The sequence below is a fragment of the Plecotus auritus genome (genome assembly GCF_963455305.1).
Source record: "Plecotus auritus genome assembly, chromosome: 7".
Taxonomy (NCBI): Eukaryota; Metazoa; Chordata; class Mammalia; order Chiroptera; family Vespertilionidae; genus Plecotus; species Plecotus auritus.
In genome coordinates, this window is record NC_137774.1 from 168,544,775 (window position 1) to 168,562,082 (window position 17,308).

Consider the following 17,308-nt stretch of genomic DNA (forward strand, 5'->3'; position numbering starts at 1 on the left):
GACAATTTGCCTTTCTCCTAAAAGAGCAACACAAAAAAGAAATTCCAATAAATGGAGGACTTTTACTCTTGTGAGTGTGGTTTCACTCCCACTAATTCATGTGGACAAATCCCATCAGAAAAAAATGGTATGAGAACAACATTATGCCCAACACAAGTCCTCTGGACAAAATAGGGAACGTCAGTCCTATGAGGACGGGCAAAGCTTTGGACAGGGAGGTATAGATTTAGAAGCAGGCAAAAGCTTACAGTGTAATAGTGAGTGTGTGTGTGTGTGTGTGTGTGTGTGTGTGTGTGTAGTATAATTCTGCAGACAAGCCAGCAGAGGTGGGATGGATTCACTTGGACAGATACTGAGTTCACGAATAATCCATAAATCATGCAGACAAGAAAACCGAGAGTTGATCCCATAAGGTGGGCCTTGGCCCTCCCTAGAAAGATGGCGAAAAGCCTGGTAGCGCAGGCGTCCTCAAATTACGGCCCGCGGGCCACATGCGGCCCGCCGAGGACATTTATCTGGCCCGCCGAGGATATTTATCCAGCCCGCCGGGTGCCGCTGCCTGTCCTGCTTAGCAGCCGACTCATCCCGGGCCCGCAGTGCGCATAGGAATTTGTTCATAGTTTTTTTTTTAAACTATAGTCCGGCCCTCCAACGGTCTGAGGGACAGTGAACTGGCCCCCTGTTTAAAAAGTGTGAGGACCCCTGCCTGAGGGTGTGGTTCACAGCTCAGCAGGTACTGTTCATGAAGCTGTTTATTTCAAAGGTGAAGCCATGGCTTCTGTCCCCACAAACCTGGGCTCCTGATTTAGCCTCAAGAAGAGATGCCCATTTACTCTGAGGAAATTACCTATAGCTTGTAAGTTTTATATATCACATGTACATACCCACAAAAAAATAACGTATAAGTTTGATATATCATAGCTATTCATGCCCATATATAACATATACACTGAATGGCCAGATTATTATGATCTCTGAATGCATAATAATCTGGCCACTCAGTGTCTCTCTCTCTCTATATATATATATATTTGAGGCCCGGTGCATGAATTTATGCATGAGTGGGTTCGGCCAGCCTGGCCAGGGGGAGGGGACATGGGTGGATGGCCGGCCGGCCTGCCTGCTGGTCAAACTCCTGGTCGAGGGGACAATTTGCATATTAGCCTTTTATTATATAGGATATACACTAAGTGGCCAGGTTATTATGCGTTCAGAGATCATAATAATCCGGCCACTCAGTGTATATATCAGTGTATATATACACACACACAAATATAACCCCTCTACATATATATAATATGAAATAATGAGGCTCACACTGAAAGTCTAAGTGCTCCATTAAACTTAAAGAATCTGCATCTTAGGGGATTTATAGAAGAAGTTCATAAAATCACCACCTGTCTTTTTGACACAACCATGATTCTTTAGCTGCATCGTGTAAAACCTGACCATGTGAAACCAATGCAGCTTCCACACATCAGCTAAAATGCCCACAGAGGTGAGCTACAATTATTCCGCCAGCACGGGAACCAGACACAGAGGCAGCGCAGTATCAGACTGCTTGGGGTCAGACTGCCTGGGCTGAACTCGTGCTTAAACTTGCCTTCACCAGTTATGTAAATTAGTTACATAATTATTCTTGGTGCCCTTACCTAAAACAAGGCAATAATGAACTTTCCTCTTAGCACTGCTGTGGGAATTAACTGAGGGATTAACTATAAAGGAGGTACAACTGGATCCACTAAAATGCTCTAGTATTATTGCTGTAAATTGGTTTTAATTCTGTCTGCCACATCCCCAGTGCACCTGGTGGCTAAGCTGAGGGACTGTGCCTCACCACCTCTTGGTGTCCTGTCTGTCACAGGGCAAATGCTCAATGAATGATCACTGACCGACTCACCAGTATCACCCCAGCATCAGTCAACACACTACAGACCCACCTGCTGTATTGATCGGATTTAAATTTATTAGCATTAGAAGCACAAGCACTAGATCACTAAGGTTTTAGCAACCCTATCTTCTGAACATTCACCATTAAAACTACTAATATAGTAGTCCTCTTATTTTATACAAGTTCATGCCACCGTGTCTTATTCCTATTGCTGAAAACATCTTAAACAGTAGAATCCTCTTCCAGACAGTTGTCTGGACTCATTATTTAAACTACTCTAGCTTCCACAACTTCCTTATGCAATGGAACTGCTTCTTCTAGGCATATATTGCTATAAATCCTATTCCGCATGTCTGTTTAGTTAGCATGACTGTCTAAGCCTCAGGGTGTGCAGTAACTCAACTTGGAGCCAATAGAAGTTACCAGTTATTGAAAAAGCATGTGCCTTTTCTATGAGATCTCAACAAGTGGATTACTGGTGTTTCCTCCCTAATGGCTTTAAACAATTAATCTCCTCCCATTAAACAGATGAGAGCACTGAGGCCAGTGTAAGAAACTACCAAGGATGGTGCTGCCAATGCTGTCAGCGCTTTGCTGACAATGACACCTTAACCATTTCTGTGCACAGATCCCCATGTGCCTTTGCCCCCAGCACCCGGCACCGTGTCTCTGCTGGCTGCCCCTGGGCCGCTGGAGCCACCTGGACCTGCACTTGGAGAACGGAGAGGGTCTAGGAACTTGCATCCTCCTGGGGCAGGCCTGATCTGGGCAACTTGAAACACTGCTTCCAAAGTCACTGAGAGAGATATCCGCCCCCTGCCATCCAGCCCAAGGAACACGACTGGATAGGGCATCCTTGCTCGGTGTCTCCACCCATCTTACTTCCCTACTCCCAGATCAGTTTTTCCCTGGAACACTTTCCAATAATTTACTTTCATTTGGATCCTTGACTCAGCATCTGGTTTCTGGGGAACGCAACCTAAAAAATGGCAGAGCTGGGACTCAAACACAACTCTTACAAAGTCCAAGATTGATGCTCTTGACTGCTTTTAAACATATATATATATTTTCTTATTGATTTCAGAGAGGAAGGGAGAGGAATAGAGAGATAGAAACATCAATGATGAGAGAGAATCATTGGTTGGCTGCCTCCTGCATGCCCCCTCCTGCGGATTGAGCCCGCAACCTGGGCATGTACCCTTGATCGGAATCAAACCGGGACCCTTCAGTCCACACGCTGACGCTTTATCCACTGAGCCAAACCAGTTAGGGCTTGAATGCTTTTTCTGACGGTGGCAGAGGAGAAGGAAACAGGAATCGGATATGACCGGTACATAGACTTGCTTACTGGCCTACGCCCTACTCATCTCTGTGGGTTCTCTGAGCACCACCAAGGCCATCTGACTAGCTTCTCCTCCCCTCCATGGCTCTTCCATGGCTCTCTATGCCCTCCCAGTCTAAACTGCTGGCTGCTCCAAGGAAGTGATAGCTATGGGCGGGGTCACAGCAGCAGGAGACATCATGCATAACCAAGTCAAATGCAGAGCTAACTGAGCTCCTGGCCACTAACTGCAGAAATCAATCAGTAATCTACACAGACGTTACTGAATGCCAAGTGTGGGCTCAGCGGTGGCCACAGTCTCCTTACTTGATCTTTGTCTTCCAACTTCTGTATTAAGGTGTTAGTTGACCCACTCTCAACCAACATATTGAAGAAATCACCCCCAAAATTCAACATGGAATAGTTTCATTTTAGATACAGCTCATGCTAATGAAAGTGCTTAAAATCCTTCTATTTTTGTCTTTAATATCCTCCTATTTTCTCCTTAAAATAAGTTTTTTACACCTCAGAATACAGGTATTCAGCAACCATCCAATGAAATAAGACAGTGGGGTGACAGTGGGGAGTAGCCATCCTTTTTGACTTTCACACTCACAATTGTTCTATAAATGTGAGTTTGACATGCACATATGGCCAGGAGATAGAGGCACAGAAGTTCATCTAGCTCCTTCCATTCCTCGACAAGAGCTTTTCAGGAAGCCAGGCTTAGACACAGCTGCACAGGGGACAGAGACCTAGTCAACCGTGCTTATGAGGTTCAGAGTGAATGCCCACACAGTGTGGTGCTAGCACGCTCAGAGGGGAAGTCAGGCATGGTTATATAACAGCGTGCAAACCTAGCCAGGGGTGTCTGAGCATGGCACATAGGGTGCTTTGCTGCATTTCATTCCCCGAAAGCTGATCTGGCCAAACAGGGCCGCGACACTGGGCAGGGCTCTTTGACTGACTTCCCTCATCTCTCTGTTGCCCTACACTCATCACAATACAATCTTCATCAGTTGTTGTTCAGAAAAGCTTGGTGCCTCTTGCTCCAACCAAGGAAGCAGCTGGGTCAGTGGCTGGGTATAGGAGGAGATGTCCTAAATGTTAGGCAACCACAAAACAGTCCTTTCCTAAAAAATGACCTCTCATTTTTAAGAGAAGCCAAGGGTCCCCAAAATACAGCATGGTAATACACCAATTCAATCTCCACTAGTGTAAACCTATTAATACATACACATGGCAATGGCTATCTAGAGGCCAAATATCCTACTCAATATTATTTCTCCTTACACAAATTTGCAGCGTTCTACTGGAAGATTAGGGGACACACAAAATACCAGTGTTTCTCATATTCACATATTAATAAATTAAGGATTATATAAATGTAACTTGGGTTCTTAATTTTGAGAGTTTCATACTTTAAGATGGGCTCTCATTGGAAAATTGGAAAGACCTGCTATTCAAGGAATGGGGCTGGGAAATGGAACCAGCTATTCATGTAATTCCTAATCAGGGCCTTTCATAATCTCAAGCTCAATGTCCAAAGGGACAGAGAAAACTTGGATTTGAAATCTTTAGGCCTCATGATACCTCACTATGTCTGTCAATATTTGAGAAAATTTAATCAGGTACGTGAGGCACAGATAAAGGTGCTGCCTGCTGCGGGGGTGGTGGTGCTGGGTGACTGGTTCATTCAATGCAGGATGATGGCCTGTGGCTGGTGCACAGGATACAGAGTTCAGTCACCTGGGCAAAGGTTGACAAAACTTAGGCTGGGCATCAGGCTCCCTGGCATTGGTGGAGATGGCAAAGTTCTGGCCCTGGTGGCATCTGAAGTACACAGCAGGAAAATAAGATCATTCCCTCGAAAGGGAAAGTCCATTAGTCAGGGCTTAGGGTAGGACACAGGGACGCTTGGGGCTTCTTGGAGGGCACTGGTCCTGGATTCTATCAGTGTACAGCTATTTCCAGACTCCCACTCCCCCATGGAAAGGGATGCTAATTCAACCCAGCCCTGCTCTAAGACTAGAGATAGAAGGCATCAGTGACAATTGTGGAGTACGACTGGGAAAGTCCCAGGTCAGGATGTAGATGCTGTTCATTCATTCACTTAATCAATCAATAAGGATCTACTTTATATGACAGAATGCTAGAGGATATGGATGCAGGGATGCAGAAAACATCCTCATGGATTTAAAGGTCTAGTGAGTTTTAAATCCATAACCATTTATGACACAGGGTATGCAGTGGTCATTTTGTCAATCACTTGAAAAAAAAATGACATTGCATGTATTTTAAGCTTAGTCCAGACTTTGTCACACAACTTGAAATGCAGATGTCATGACAACTTCATCTAGAAGAGGGACACATAAGAAATGTCACCTCCTTCCTCCTCTCCCCCTCCACTGCCCCCCCCCCCCCACCTTCTGTGTCCTGCCTCTTGGTGAGAGCTTCTATATCAACACCCCAAGACATTTCCCCCTACATGGTCCGCCATGCTCTGACACCTACCAGCCTGCCATGGAGATGTAACATAGACATTGCCATTAGCTAAGGTCAAGGCTTAGGGCCAGTAAGTCGTTATGTAAACAAAAGCAGAGATTCCTGATGGAATCTCAGATGAAATAGCATGGATTCATTTTGAACAGATTGGGGAAATGGGAAACTCAGACTTGCAGCTGAGGGCGAAGAAGCGCTCGAGCCCTGGGCCTCCTGGTCTGTACAATAGACACCAGTCAGGGCACCACGGGCTCCTCTTTGTGTGTGATCAGTTGCATCTGATTTCAAAGCGTCACGTTCCCCATGACCACCACCTTTAGGTTTCCAAGGCCTGATGATGAGGAAGCTTCGCGTTGGGTTTGAGAAGACACTGTAGAGAGCATTCCTTAAACAGCCATTTGGGTGTTCCTGGAAAAGCCAAAATGGCATGGGGATGCCCGCTACTTGTGAAGGTGAGGATGGTCCTCAGGGTTGTGGCTGCTGGTGACAAGTTAGGTGCACAGAACCATGGGTAAGCAGGCAGTTACAAGGAGAAGGGCTGGGCTTCATTTTAGGCCCTGAAACGCCTAAAATTCTTTATCACATAGACATTAAGGTTGAGGCTTAAATGAAACCAACTCTGAGAAAAGAATCCATTGACTCAAGTTCACAGTGAGGAGAAAATCACCAACCACAGTGTCTTCCCGAGAGGGTTTGCCTGGGGGAAGGTGCTGAGTGCTTGAGGGACCTTGGCCCCTTGTTGTGCAGGGTGACCTCAGGCAGAAGCTGGCTGGCCGGCCTGGCCCAAGCTGGTAGGGACGTCTGCACAGATGAACCTGGGTTAGCCTTAAACCAGATGCAAAAAACTGGGTGTGCCCATGAACAAGAGCTGTGGCCAGCAGCATTGCATATCAAATGTCAACCTCATGCCCAGCCAGTGTGGCTCGGTGGTTGAGCACTGACCTATGAATCAGGAGGTCATGGTTCGATTCCCACTCAGGGCATGTGCCCAGGTTGTGGGCTCAATTCCCAGTGTGGGATGTGCAGGAGGCAGGCAATCAGTGATTCTCTCTCATCATTGATATTTCTATCTCTGTCTCCTTCTTCTTTCCTCTCTGACATCAATAAAAATACATTAAAAAAAAATGTCAACTTCGTTCCTGTCTACCCCATGACCAAAGCCCTACTTTAGGCTACTGAACCCATTTCCCATCCCAGCACTAGCTCTTGTCCTGTAACAGTTGGACAAGATTAGAAATACAGTTTATTGTTGGCATGTATGTGTGCATTGAACATTCAAAGTTTGGACTATCCTTGAGCCGTCCTGATCCTGTTATTAGCAGCTAGCTGAGGCACAGACCTGATCACTCACACTGCCAGCTCCTTTGGGGTGTGAGTCACTTAGTTACTGTTCAGGCCTAGCTGACCTCTCAGATTCTGCCCAGCGCACAGCTCTGCTTCTCCCAACTCATCCTACATATATTTGATTGCATTCAGTGAGGTAACACATACTGTGGGGTTATATGTCATAAACGTCCACTGACTTCATGGGGAGGAAGCTCAGGCCTGTGTCTGGGCTGTGGCCCCTCAGTGCACAGCAGCCTAAGCCATACCAGAGCCACACTGCAGAGGTGAGTGATGGCTGTGGGACCCGGGCTAGGTGCAGGTGGGTGTTCTGTTGTATAAAATAAGGGTGCTTGGGTTCTATGCTGTCATCAGACTCAGTATGTTTCCTCCTCCACAGAGCTGTTGCATGCAAGAACCACCTCGCTGCTAATCAGCTGAGCTGTGCTCCAGGACTTCACTGCATTAAAAGTGAGTCATTGCTGATGTTGAGAACATCAACGAAAAATGTAGAAACCTAGCACTGGACGGAGTAGGAAAGCCGACAGTTCCTGAAGTCAACATCCACACGGAATTGGACTCCAAGCACTGGTGATGCGTCTCCTCAACATCTGTCTGTGATCATCTATTTTTCACCACCATGGTCACACTTACATCATCTCTCTCCTGACCTATTATACTCATCTTCCTCTACATCCATCTCCTTCAAATTCACTTTCATTCTATTACCAGTATGAGTTCCAAAGGGAAAATCAAACAGTATTGGTACCCTGCTTAAAACTCTTACATAATCTAAGGGGACCAGAATTAAAATGGTTTTGTTGTGTGTGTGTTTTTTTTTTTTTTTTTTTTTTGTCTTTCTTCTCTTCTACAGACCATGAGGCTCTTAAAGGAAAACACAAATATAAAATCCCCCCTTGAATCCATTACAGTGCTTGGTTAAAAACATGCTGAAAGAGTGTTCTGTGTTATTATCTCCAAAGGTCTAAGCTCATATCTTCCATTGGCACCAGATAGACAAGACCAGAAGCTCCAAACCTGGCCTGCTGAAGTCTGATGTCAAAGCTGTTTGTGATACCAGGAGGAGCAGGTGATGCGGGGTTGCTGATATGCATGAGGCCCTGGCACTGGAAGACACTGTAGGATTGCTCGTGGCCTCCTAGCGACAGGAGAGACAGCAGCATCTAAAACTCTGTGGCGTCTCCGTCATGTCCGGTGAATGGGAAGCCTTGGATTGTTTGCTCCTCCTTGAAAATATTTAATAGGCACACTCTTTACTATCTCCCTTCTACAGCCATGGCTCTCATACCTGCTGGAAATAGATCCTGTATGTCTTGGCAGCCGCTCAGGGCTCCGCGAGCTGCAACTGTAATGGGGCAGGGTTTATTTAGAAAAATAGATGTTCATTCTATTGAGCCATTATTTCCAATCTGTTAGCAATGAGAACAAAAGAGTCTCTTCTTTCATACAAGTGCTGTGTCAGTTTGCGTAGGTTTATGGAAATTGTCCAAAGGTATACAGAGAACATTGTTTTGGGGATCCTGGTTTCTTCAGGACATGGCATCTCACTCCTAGTATATGGTTCTTATCTTGAGAGGAATAGAACAATGAAGAACCTTTAAATCTTTAGAGTGATAAGATAATAATTATGTGCTTTGCCTGCAAGCCACACCTAATTTATCCTATATAATAAAACCCTAATATGCAAATTGACCAAACAGCAGAACAACTGGTCACTATGACATGCACTGACCACCAGGGGGCAGACGCTCAATGCAGGAGCTGGCCCCTGTTGGTCAGTGCGCTCCCACAGGGGGAGCACCGCTTGGTCAGAAGCCGGGCTCATGGCTGGTGAGCACAGTGGTAGTGGTGGGAACCTCCACAGCAGTGCTAAGGACCCCTCGGAGGAATCCCAGACTGTGAGAGGGCGCAGGCCGCGCTGAGGGATCCCCCACAGTGCACGAATACCATGCACTGGGCCTCTAGTATATATATAATTACATATTTAATATAATATTTATATATAATGTATGGACAGGCATACATATAACATATTATATTTAAATATTATATATGCTGTATATAAATATTACACACATACACACAAATGTTCTATCAAACTTTTGGCTGGCCTACAACTCTGAGAAAAACCATGACTTGCAGGATGTGGCATACACTTCTTCTCTTGTCTCTTCCTCTCCAAATACTAGCCATGGTGAAGGCCCAGTAAGTCTTATCTTCTCCACGAAGCTTTACCACCTGTAGGCCTTTTGTAATTTAACTCCAATCTATTGACCTAAGTTTATTTCCAAAGGGAATAGTTACAATTACAGTGCTCATATACCACACACTCTGGCCAAATTAATCCTATTCCTTCCACAAAGTAGAGGCTCAAAACATATCTGTTGGATACTGAATGTGTGAACTGGAACCATGCATTGCCTGGAACAGCGCCCTGTCCAGAGTAGAAACGCAACTACTCTAGAACCTGTTCTCTGTGCCACCTCGTGTCGATTCCTGCGCACGTCTGTTCATGCTGCTCCTTTATCACATCAGCTTCTCCTATATTCCAGCTTCTGTGAAGTTCTCTCTACTATGCTACAGTCAGAAGTGACCTTCCTCTCCGCACTTATAAAGACTGCAGTTTGGGCTACTATTTCCATAGTTAATCAACATTGTTTCCTACTGTAATTCTTTTAAAAATATATTTTTATTGATTTCAGAGAGGAAGGAAGAGGGAGAGACAGAAACAACAATGATGAGAGAGTATCTTTGACTGGCTGCCTCTTGCATGCCCCTTACTGGGGATCAAGCCCGCAACCCTGTGGCCTGACCAGGAATCAAACCGTGACCTCCTGGTTCATAGGTCAACACCCAACCACTGAGCCACACTGGCAGGGCCCTACTGTAATTTTTTGTGTATATCCTGATCTCTTAACTCATGGGAAGTTCCTTGAGGGGAGAATCACTGTATTCCTCAGAGCCCTAAGTGCAATCTTTGAAAACATAAAGCTCTGAAAAAAATATCTGTACATTGAATTTGTTGAATTAACTAGTCCGGTCCACCTTGATTCTTTTTCAGAGCACCTTCACCATTAGTATCCTTCACACCATTTAGACCTTCAAGCTCTACAGTCTCTCATTAATTTCTAGGAGTTCCTCACATCCCAACTAGACTGAACTTTTCAGGCAGGCCAGCTCCCGCCTTAGGTTGCTGAGGTGGGAGCATCCAGCAAAGAGGATGCTTAGGGGTGGGCTAACTGAAATAGAAGAGATAAGACTCATTTATAACAGGCACTCCTCAGCAGAAAATTTCCGTCCATCAAATCTGTAAACACATTCCTCATTAAACTCAGAAGAGGTAGTTCTGAAGCGGCCAGTTGACAGACCCCACGAAGGCCCCTGGAAATGAGGGGTTGATTCTGGAATAAGAAATCTCCCCGAGATTCTAACCTGCTGTGAGGAGCAGGTGGAGAGACTAATGTACAGGATGAAAGACGAGAGAGCATCTATTGCAACACGAGCTAAGACAATGGTCGCACTGTTCAGTGTTTAGTTCTTGTTAAATTTCCCATAGGGCAATTAGACTTAATAAAAAAGCCTCTCAGGGCCAGTATATTTCTAATTGCTCATCTGCCCAGGCACGAAAATCCCTGCTCAACACTTCAAGTGCCAACCTTCCCCAGGCACACACATCTGTCATCTCCCCCCAGCTCCCGGGTGCCTTTCTCCAGGTGCCACTTCCCAGATCCCTCACCCGGCAGAGCGCATCTCTGACTGACCAAAGAGAATTCAAATGAATGGGTGGCGAAGTACACTAGAGTTTGTTTTTATTTTTATTTTTTTTCCATTCTCACCTGTATTTTTAGTCTACCTTGTCCAATGGGAGAGGAAATAAAAATAAAATGATTTGGCTACAATCTGGCCCTGGCAGAAAAAGGAACACATGGTCCATGGATGTTATCTGACATTTAATCCTCGTTCTGTCATGTGATCGCTTTGGATAAATCCATCAGATAAGTGGCCAGAACGGCACACTCATGCTCAAACACGCCTATCCACACCTCCTTACAGAAACATCAGGCACCATCCCTGACAATCCCCAGGCCCTTTTTAAGGAAGCATTCTGGAGTAGCCACACACTTCAAAGGAATTTTGGTTAGCCCCCTGAGAGGAAAAAAGGAGCAGGAAGAAATTTGTTCCTTTGCTAAATTCCTTACGATGTGCAAGTGCTGGCTGGCTGCTGGATTGGTGTTTACTATCAAGCACTGCATTTTCTCATGTCCTGCTCCTCCCTAACACAGAAACAACACAAACATACAACTACCAGAGAGCAAAACCAAAGGGCACACACACGGAGCCAGCTAATGGTGCTGTTTTCTCCACTTTCCTCGTGAAGCTAAAGGTTTATGTCCAAGCTAAAATGTCAAAGCCGCTGGAATCGAGGCTCTTTGCAGATGTTCTAGGTCTAAAGTGTAACTTGAGTTCATTGTTCAGCTGGGGATACATTTTTAAAGATACATCTTTAGAGGTTTCATTTGCCATACTTTCCATTTCCCAGGTTTTTAAAATTCCCCAAGCCTTGCCCAGGGGCGTGAAAGTCACCTTAATGAAGAAAGTGGAGAGTGAAGTGCTGTGATTTTGGAACGGCGAGGAGCCCGGCTGTAATGCCTTGGCTCGGAACCAGGGTCTAAAGCCGGCCCTGGGAAAAGCTGCTGAAACGCGGCCTGCGATCCCTCCATGTCTGACTTGCACAATGTTGACATTATGACACCAGAGAGACCCAAAAATATTTCAAACAATTATGACGGCTTTTCTATAAATATCTCTCCATTGCTTTAAGAGATAAAGTAACATATTTTACCTTGCTTGTGTTCTTAGTTACCCTGGTCGCCCTCCGCGGCTCACTACTATGGATTTATTTTGGGCTCAAAGGTCAGGGAGGACTTCTGAGGGCACCACCTCTGCTCTGAATCTCTCATGTCCAACATGAGCTGCCCGGTGAGCAGAGGGGCTCAGCTACTCTTAAAGCAGCCACTGCGTGTGGCGTCACAAGCCTGGGAGACAGAGATGGCTTATTCCCTCTGTAGAAGCCCAAGCCGGGAAAACAGCAAATACAAGACAATCTCTGAAGAAGTTCCCCACCTCCTTCTGAACACAGTTTACTTTCTGGACAGAAAAATCCTTCTTCTTTCTTCCTTCCGTTACCTTTTCTTGGTCCAGTTATTTCCGCTCTGAGACATAGGTTTGCATAGATTGACTTTACCGCCAGGAAACGGGTAAAACCAGGAAGAACTACAGGGATGGCCCAGCAGGCCCGGGACTTCTGAGTGTCTTATTCACTATTTCAGGTGTCTCTTCCTTCAAACATAGCCAGATGGTCAACACCCAGAGAGTAAGAGGCAAAATGTATTTGAAACCTGCAATTTCCACTCTCAGAGAACATGACTAAGAGGCCTTACTTCTGAGCTCTGCAAATAGGCTATGGTGCCCTTAATCACACAGGAGCTAAGTGATCAGTAGGTTAATAAGCCCTCAGTGTAATTTCAGTGTCTTTCCCGGAGCCCGAGGACCAAGAGACCTGGTTTTCCTTCACATAAATGCCTGCAGCATGATTTGGGCCATTTATTTTTGATGTGAAAACACCAGATGCCAAAGCTGGCTACTGTGTTTCCTGTAAAACATCCACAGAAAAGTCCTCCGAGTTTATGATTCTAAAGATACGTTTCCTATTTGCCGCTACTTAAAAACGTAACACACTTTGATGACATCATCCCAAGAACTTAGATTTAACAAATAAAGTTCACTGTTATTTCAAAACACTGCAGGTGGGAACAGGGAAGTAGAACTCACCTTCACTCCCAGAAAAAGCATCACTTGAGCCAGCCACTGCGAAGGTCAACAGCAGCTTCCAGAGATCCATACCTGTAGGACCTGCAATCACACACAAAAAAAGCAGAAGGTGAAGCAAACACCAAGCAGAGCATGATCACTAAATGCTGTTTAAAGGCTGCGGAAACCGCACATGAGCTGACATGCATGGCAGTTCTAGAGCAAAACCTCCAGTCATCTTCCAGGTCCCTGAGTCTCACAGTGCCATTCTTTTCCTGGGAGCCAACAGCAGGTTGTAATAAAATTTCCTCCCTGTGGGTGCTGCCCTCAGGAATCACACGGACACTAGAGATCTTCATATCCTGGCCCACAGCCACAGAACCACCCCATGCGTTGATCCTATAATGGGGTCAGTGTGGCTCGCTTTAATGGAACCAGGAAATAGAAAAATCTTTCATCAGCGTCACCAAGCACAGGGCCATAAAATGAAAAGTAAAACAACCTACTGCAATTGTAAAAGTTCTCCAGTGTGTTTCCCAGCGAACAAAAGAGCTCAGTGAACACTCACAATACCCAATACCACGCTAACAAGCCATCCTACCGAGGTTTAGCGGGAGGGCGGCACAAAGGAGAGAAGCAAAAGAAAACAGAACCTGTGCGCTGCCTCGGGGGTCTCCCCAGCATCCTCCTGGGGCTCTAAGGAGTTTTAGGAGGAATAAGAACACCTCAGGCTCACAGAAGGAGAAGGGTCTGTTCATGCCTCTAGCCATTGGGAATCCCATGTGTGGCCACACCTTGACCCTCCAGTTAGATGAATGGTGGAGCAGATCAGCATGCCGGGCCAGCATCCACCTCTGCCCGGTGGAAATAAGCTTATTTGGGGTAAATAAACAAGGTGTCCACTTCAAGACCTCTCAAGGGGCGAGTTTGGGCTGATTTAAAGTGAACTCAGCAGACTGCCCTTTGGAAAGCTGTTGCTACATCTGACAACTAACTAACACCAATATCTCCCTGAAATCACCGAGGCACCTGATCACCACACGCGGAGCTCCATCAGGGCCCCTACTGGCCTCATGCTTTGTTACTGTACACTCTCGGCAATAATGAAACAGCCCTGCTCACTATCCCGCACCAGGCAGAAATGGTGAACAAGAATGTTTTCATGGTTAATGGGATGGCGTGGTCCCTGGGAATGGCTGCATAATTCTCAATCTGTATACAGTGTCTCAGGGTATATATTTTCATTTTCAGACAGTGGGTAACCCACCATTGTTTTTGTTCCATATGCTTTTTTTTCCTTAAATATATTTTTTATTGATTTCACAGAGGAAGAGAGAGATAGAAACATCAATGATGAGAGAAAATCATTGATCGGCTGCCTCCTGTACGCCCCCTACTGGGGATCAAGCCTGCAACCTGGGCATGTGCCCTTGACTGGAATTGAACCTGGGACCCTTCAGTCTGCAGGCTGACGCTCTATCCACTGGGCCAAACTGGCTAGGGCTGTTCCATATGCTTTTGTGCTCTTAAAAAATTCTAAGAAAACACATCTCTACATACACCGTCTGAATAGGGATGTGTGTGCCGACATGTACGAAGACCGCTCATATGCTGCCCCAGGGAGTCCTTCAAGAGGACCAAGTGTGTATCTTAATTCTCCACCACTTCACCAGCGATGAGATTTACGACATCCACATTTTAAATTCCTAACCTGGAACACTCTGCCCAATGTCCTTGCCTCATCCCTGTCTACAGTGCCAATGGAACCTCTGAGCATCTCCCCGTAGGTCCTCTGATCCTCGCTGAATAGTTTGAAGCCTTAGCAGAAATGCAGAAAAAGGCTAAAGACAAATTTGTTCTAGGCTGAAAAGGCCATCCTGTTGGTAACGGGATGTTTCCTTTAAATGTTTATTGTTCAAGTATTCTTTTAAGTAGGGAATGCATAGAGGAAGCTTTCGAAGAGTTCGTTTGAGCCCTCATCCCTCACGCCCTTGGTGGCAGGGAAAGGTGCCTCCAGGGCACCCCTCTCTTGATGTCCGGTTGCAGCAGAGATTCCCAATTCGCAGGCCACTGTTTTGCTTCCTGAGATAAAAAGAGGTGTGTGGTTCTCAGAAGGGTGCTTTCACTGGTTTGCAAGTCACCTCTCCAAACAACTCAAAGAGACTTGGCAGATGCCAGACACCTGTGAATTTTGCTTCAGGTGAATAGTTGTTGATCCCTTCCGGTGGCCTGCACATGAACTTCACTTCTCCCAGGGTGGGTTGCGGGCTCTCTCCGATTCTCTTCATTCTAGCCTGCGTTTCTCCCTTGGCCTTCAGGTGAACAGCTCCTGCTCCAGATATACTAATTATCAGAGGAATTCTGCTTGAGGTTGGAGCTTTTGGTAAAGATTTCGGGGCCTCAGAGCAGCAGGGGTCAAGGACCAGGGGAACAAACAGATTTAGAGATTTTGTGCTCTTCCTTGGGTCCCTGCTGGTGCCTGGAAGACACACACCTCTTTTCTTGCCCTGCCCCTCCTCCCTTCTCCTGACATAAAAGATGCCTGAATTCTGGGCTCTCTTAAGATGGATTTGCAGAAGCTATAAGGCATCCCTCCATCTTCTCCAGTTGGCACTTTCTCCATCAATAAACCTTTCCCTACTTCAAACTCTGACGTTTTGAATATTGGCCTTTGAAGCATCTGGCACAAGAACCTTGAGCTGGTAACAAACTGATGAGCACAATGCCTCTATGAGCCAAACATATCTCCATAGAAAACATTCCATCTCACAAAACAAATAGGTCCGAATCCCCCGAAGCAAAATTAAGCAGAAGTCTATTTTCACACTCCTACAGCTAAACAAGGGATATTTAAAACAGTCCTTCTCCTCCCAAACAGGAGGTGAGAACAGTTCACTGCCACTGAGAGCATTGCTCAGGGACCCAACTCTCACTCTCCAACTAGGGTGGCAGCAGAGAAGATGAAGAAATGTGGCTGGATTCCATAGGAGCCGGTGGCTTCCTTAGAGACTAATGCTCTCTCCTTGCACTGTTGCTGGCTCAGGGCGTGGCAACTCCAAAGGCAGCCTGCTGCACTTCCCCAGTGAACTCTCCATCACACAACCAGGCCCATGGGCATTCTGTTCGATTTCAGTGTAAGCTGGCCGCTTCCGCTGGGTAGCTCCACGTGGCAGCTTCTGTACGAGAGGACCCTTCACTGGGTTCTAGGTGAGATTAAACGTCCCAGTGGAGGACAGAGTGCAACAAACAATGTGGAACTTTAATGCAATCTACCAATGACCTGCCAGATGTGAGCTGGAGAAAGTACCATGATTCCCCTCCCCCAGTACAACCATCCAAGTACAGGCAGGCATTGGCCAGAGGATTATACCAAATTGTACCTTAGCCTATTGGCTTTTTTAAGTTTGCAATATTTTTCTAGGGAAAAATCCCTCTCTAGATTTCTAATGATATCTATACATTCTGTGGCTATAACCTCATGGCAAGAGTTGCATTTGCAGGGGGAAGACAAGCTTCTACTCTTGCATAAGGAAACACACCATTCCCATTCTCAGAGCCCGAGGCATTTTGCCTGTTCTCCCCTCCCTCAAGGGAGAGCCAGTTGAAAAGCAGTGAGATCCAGCTGGAGTGAGTTTTAATTCTGTAGACTGCTCAGCAGAGGAGGCCTCCACATTAGTTAGGCCTATGTGATACTGACTTTTATTTCTTGGCTATAAAACAGTCCATAAACACATGAGAAGACGTGGAGATAAACATAACATTTTTCCAACCTGTTATAACCAACTTCAAGCAAAGAAAACAATTGGTTCAATTCTCTTTAATTTAAAATTAGCAAGTATTTGTCCAACAATGAGTGCCTGTTGTGCAAGGCAGAGTGAAGAAGACAAAAGCAATGCAAACCATGGTCCCTGACTTCGGGAGTTAGGCAAGATAGGCACAGGAAGCTGGGAAAGGAGGTCTACCTACAAAATGGAAGGTCAGAACTGGGGAAAATCAGCTGCTGACTTGATGGGTCTTAAAATTAGAACTAAATGACAAATAAGATTGTGATCGGTTAGAAAAAGTAAGAGGGGATGGGCGAACTTTTGCTATGGCAAAAACAACAACAACAACAAGAACAAAGCTCAAATAGTGCAAATGTTGTGGGTGTGGGTCTGAGTTCTGACTAGTTCATGGTAGTGGTCTCAGGGAGCTGGTGAGCTGGAGAACAAGGTTCCTGAATTATGAATAAAGGGGAATAAATTAGATTGCAACTCATTCATCAGAAACTCTCTGGAAGTTTTGGTATGGGCAAATCATGTGCAAAAGTGAGTTTTCTCAGCAGAAATCTGCCCCTTATACCTTCTTAACTCAGTATCCCTGAGAAGTACTGACAAGATCTGGTGATGACTGGATGGATACATGGAGATGAGAGAGACACGTCTATCACAATGACTGAG

General features: G+C 45.7%; 1 protein-coding gene across 7 annotated transcripts in view; it reads right to left on the reverse strand.

The window, feature by feature from the left end:
* GHR (growth hormone receptor) overlaps positions 1–17,308 on the reverse strand; it is a 209,665-nt gene that overhangs the window by 104,339 nt on the left and 88,018 nt on the right. For all 7 annotated transcript variants that reach the window (XM_080681980.1, XM_080681979.1, XM_080681981.1 and 4 more), the window contains one exon: positions 12,891–12,971. In XM_080681980.1, coding sequence (XP_080538106.1) covers positions 12,891–12,971 — 81 coding nt within the window. The remainder of the gene's footprint in view (positions 1–12,890; positions 12,972–17,308) is intronic.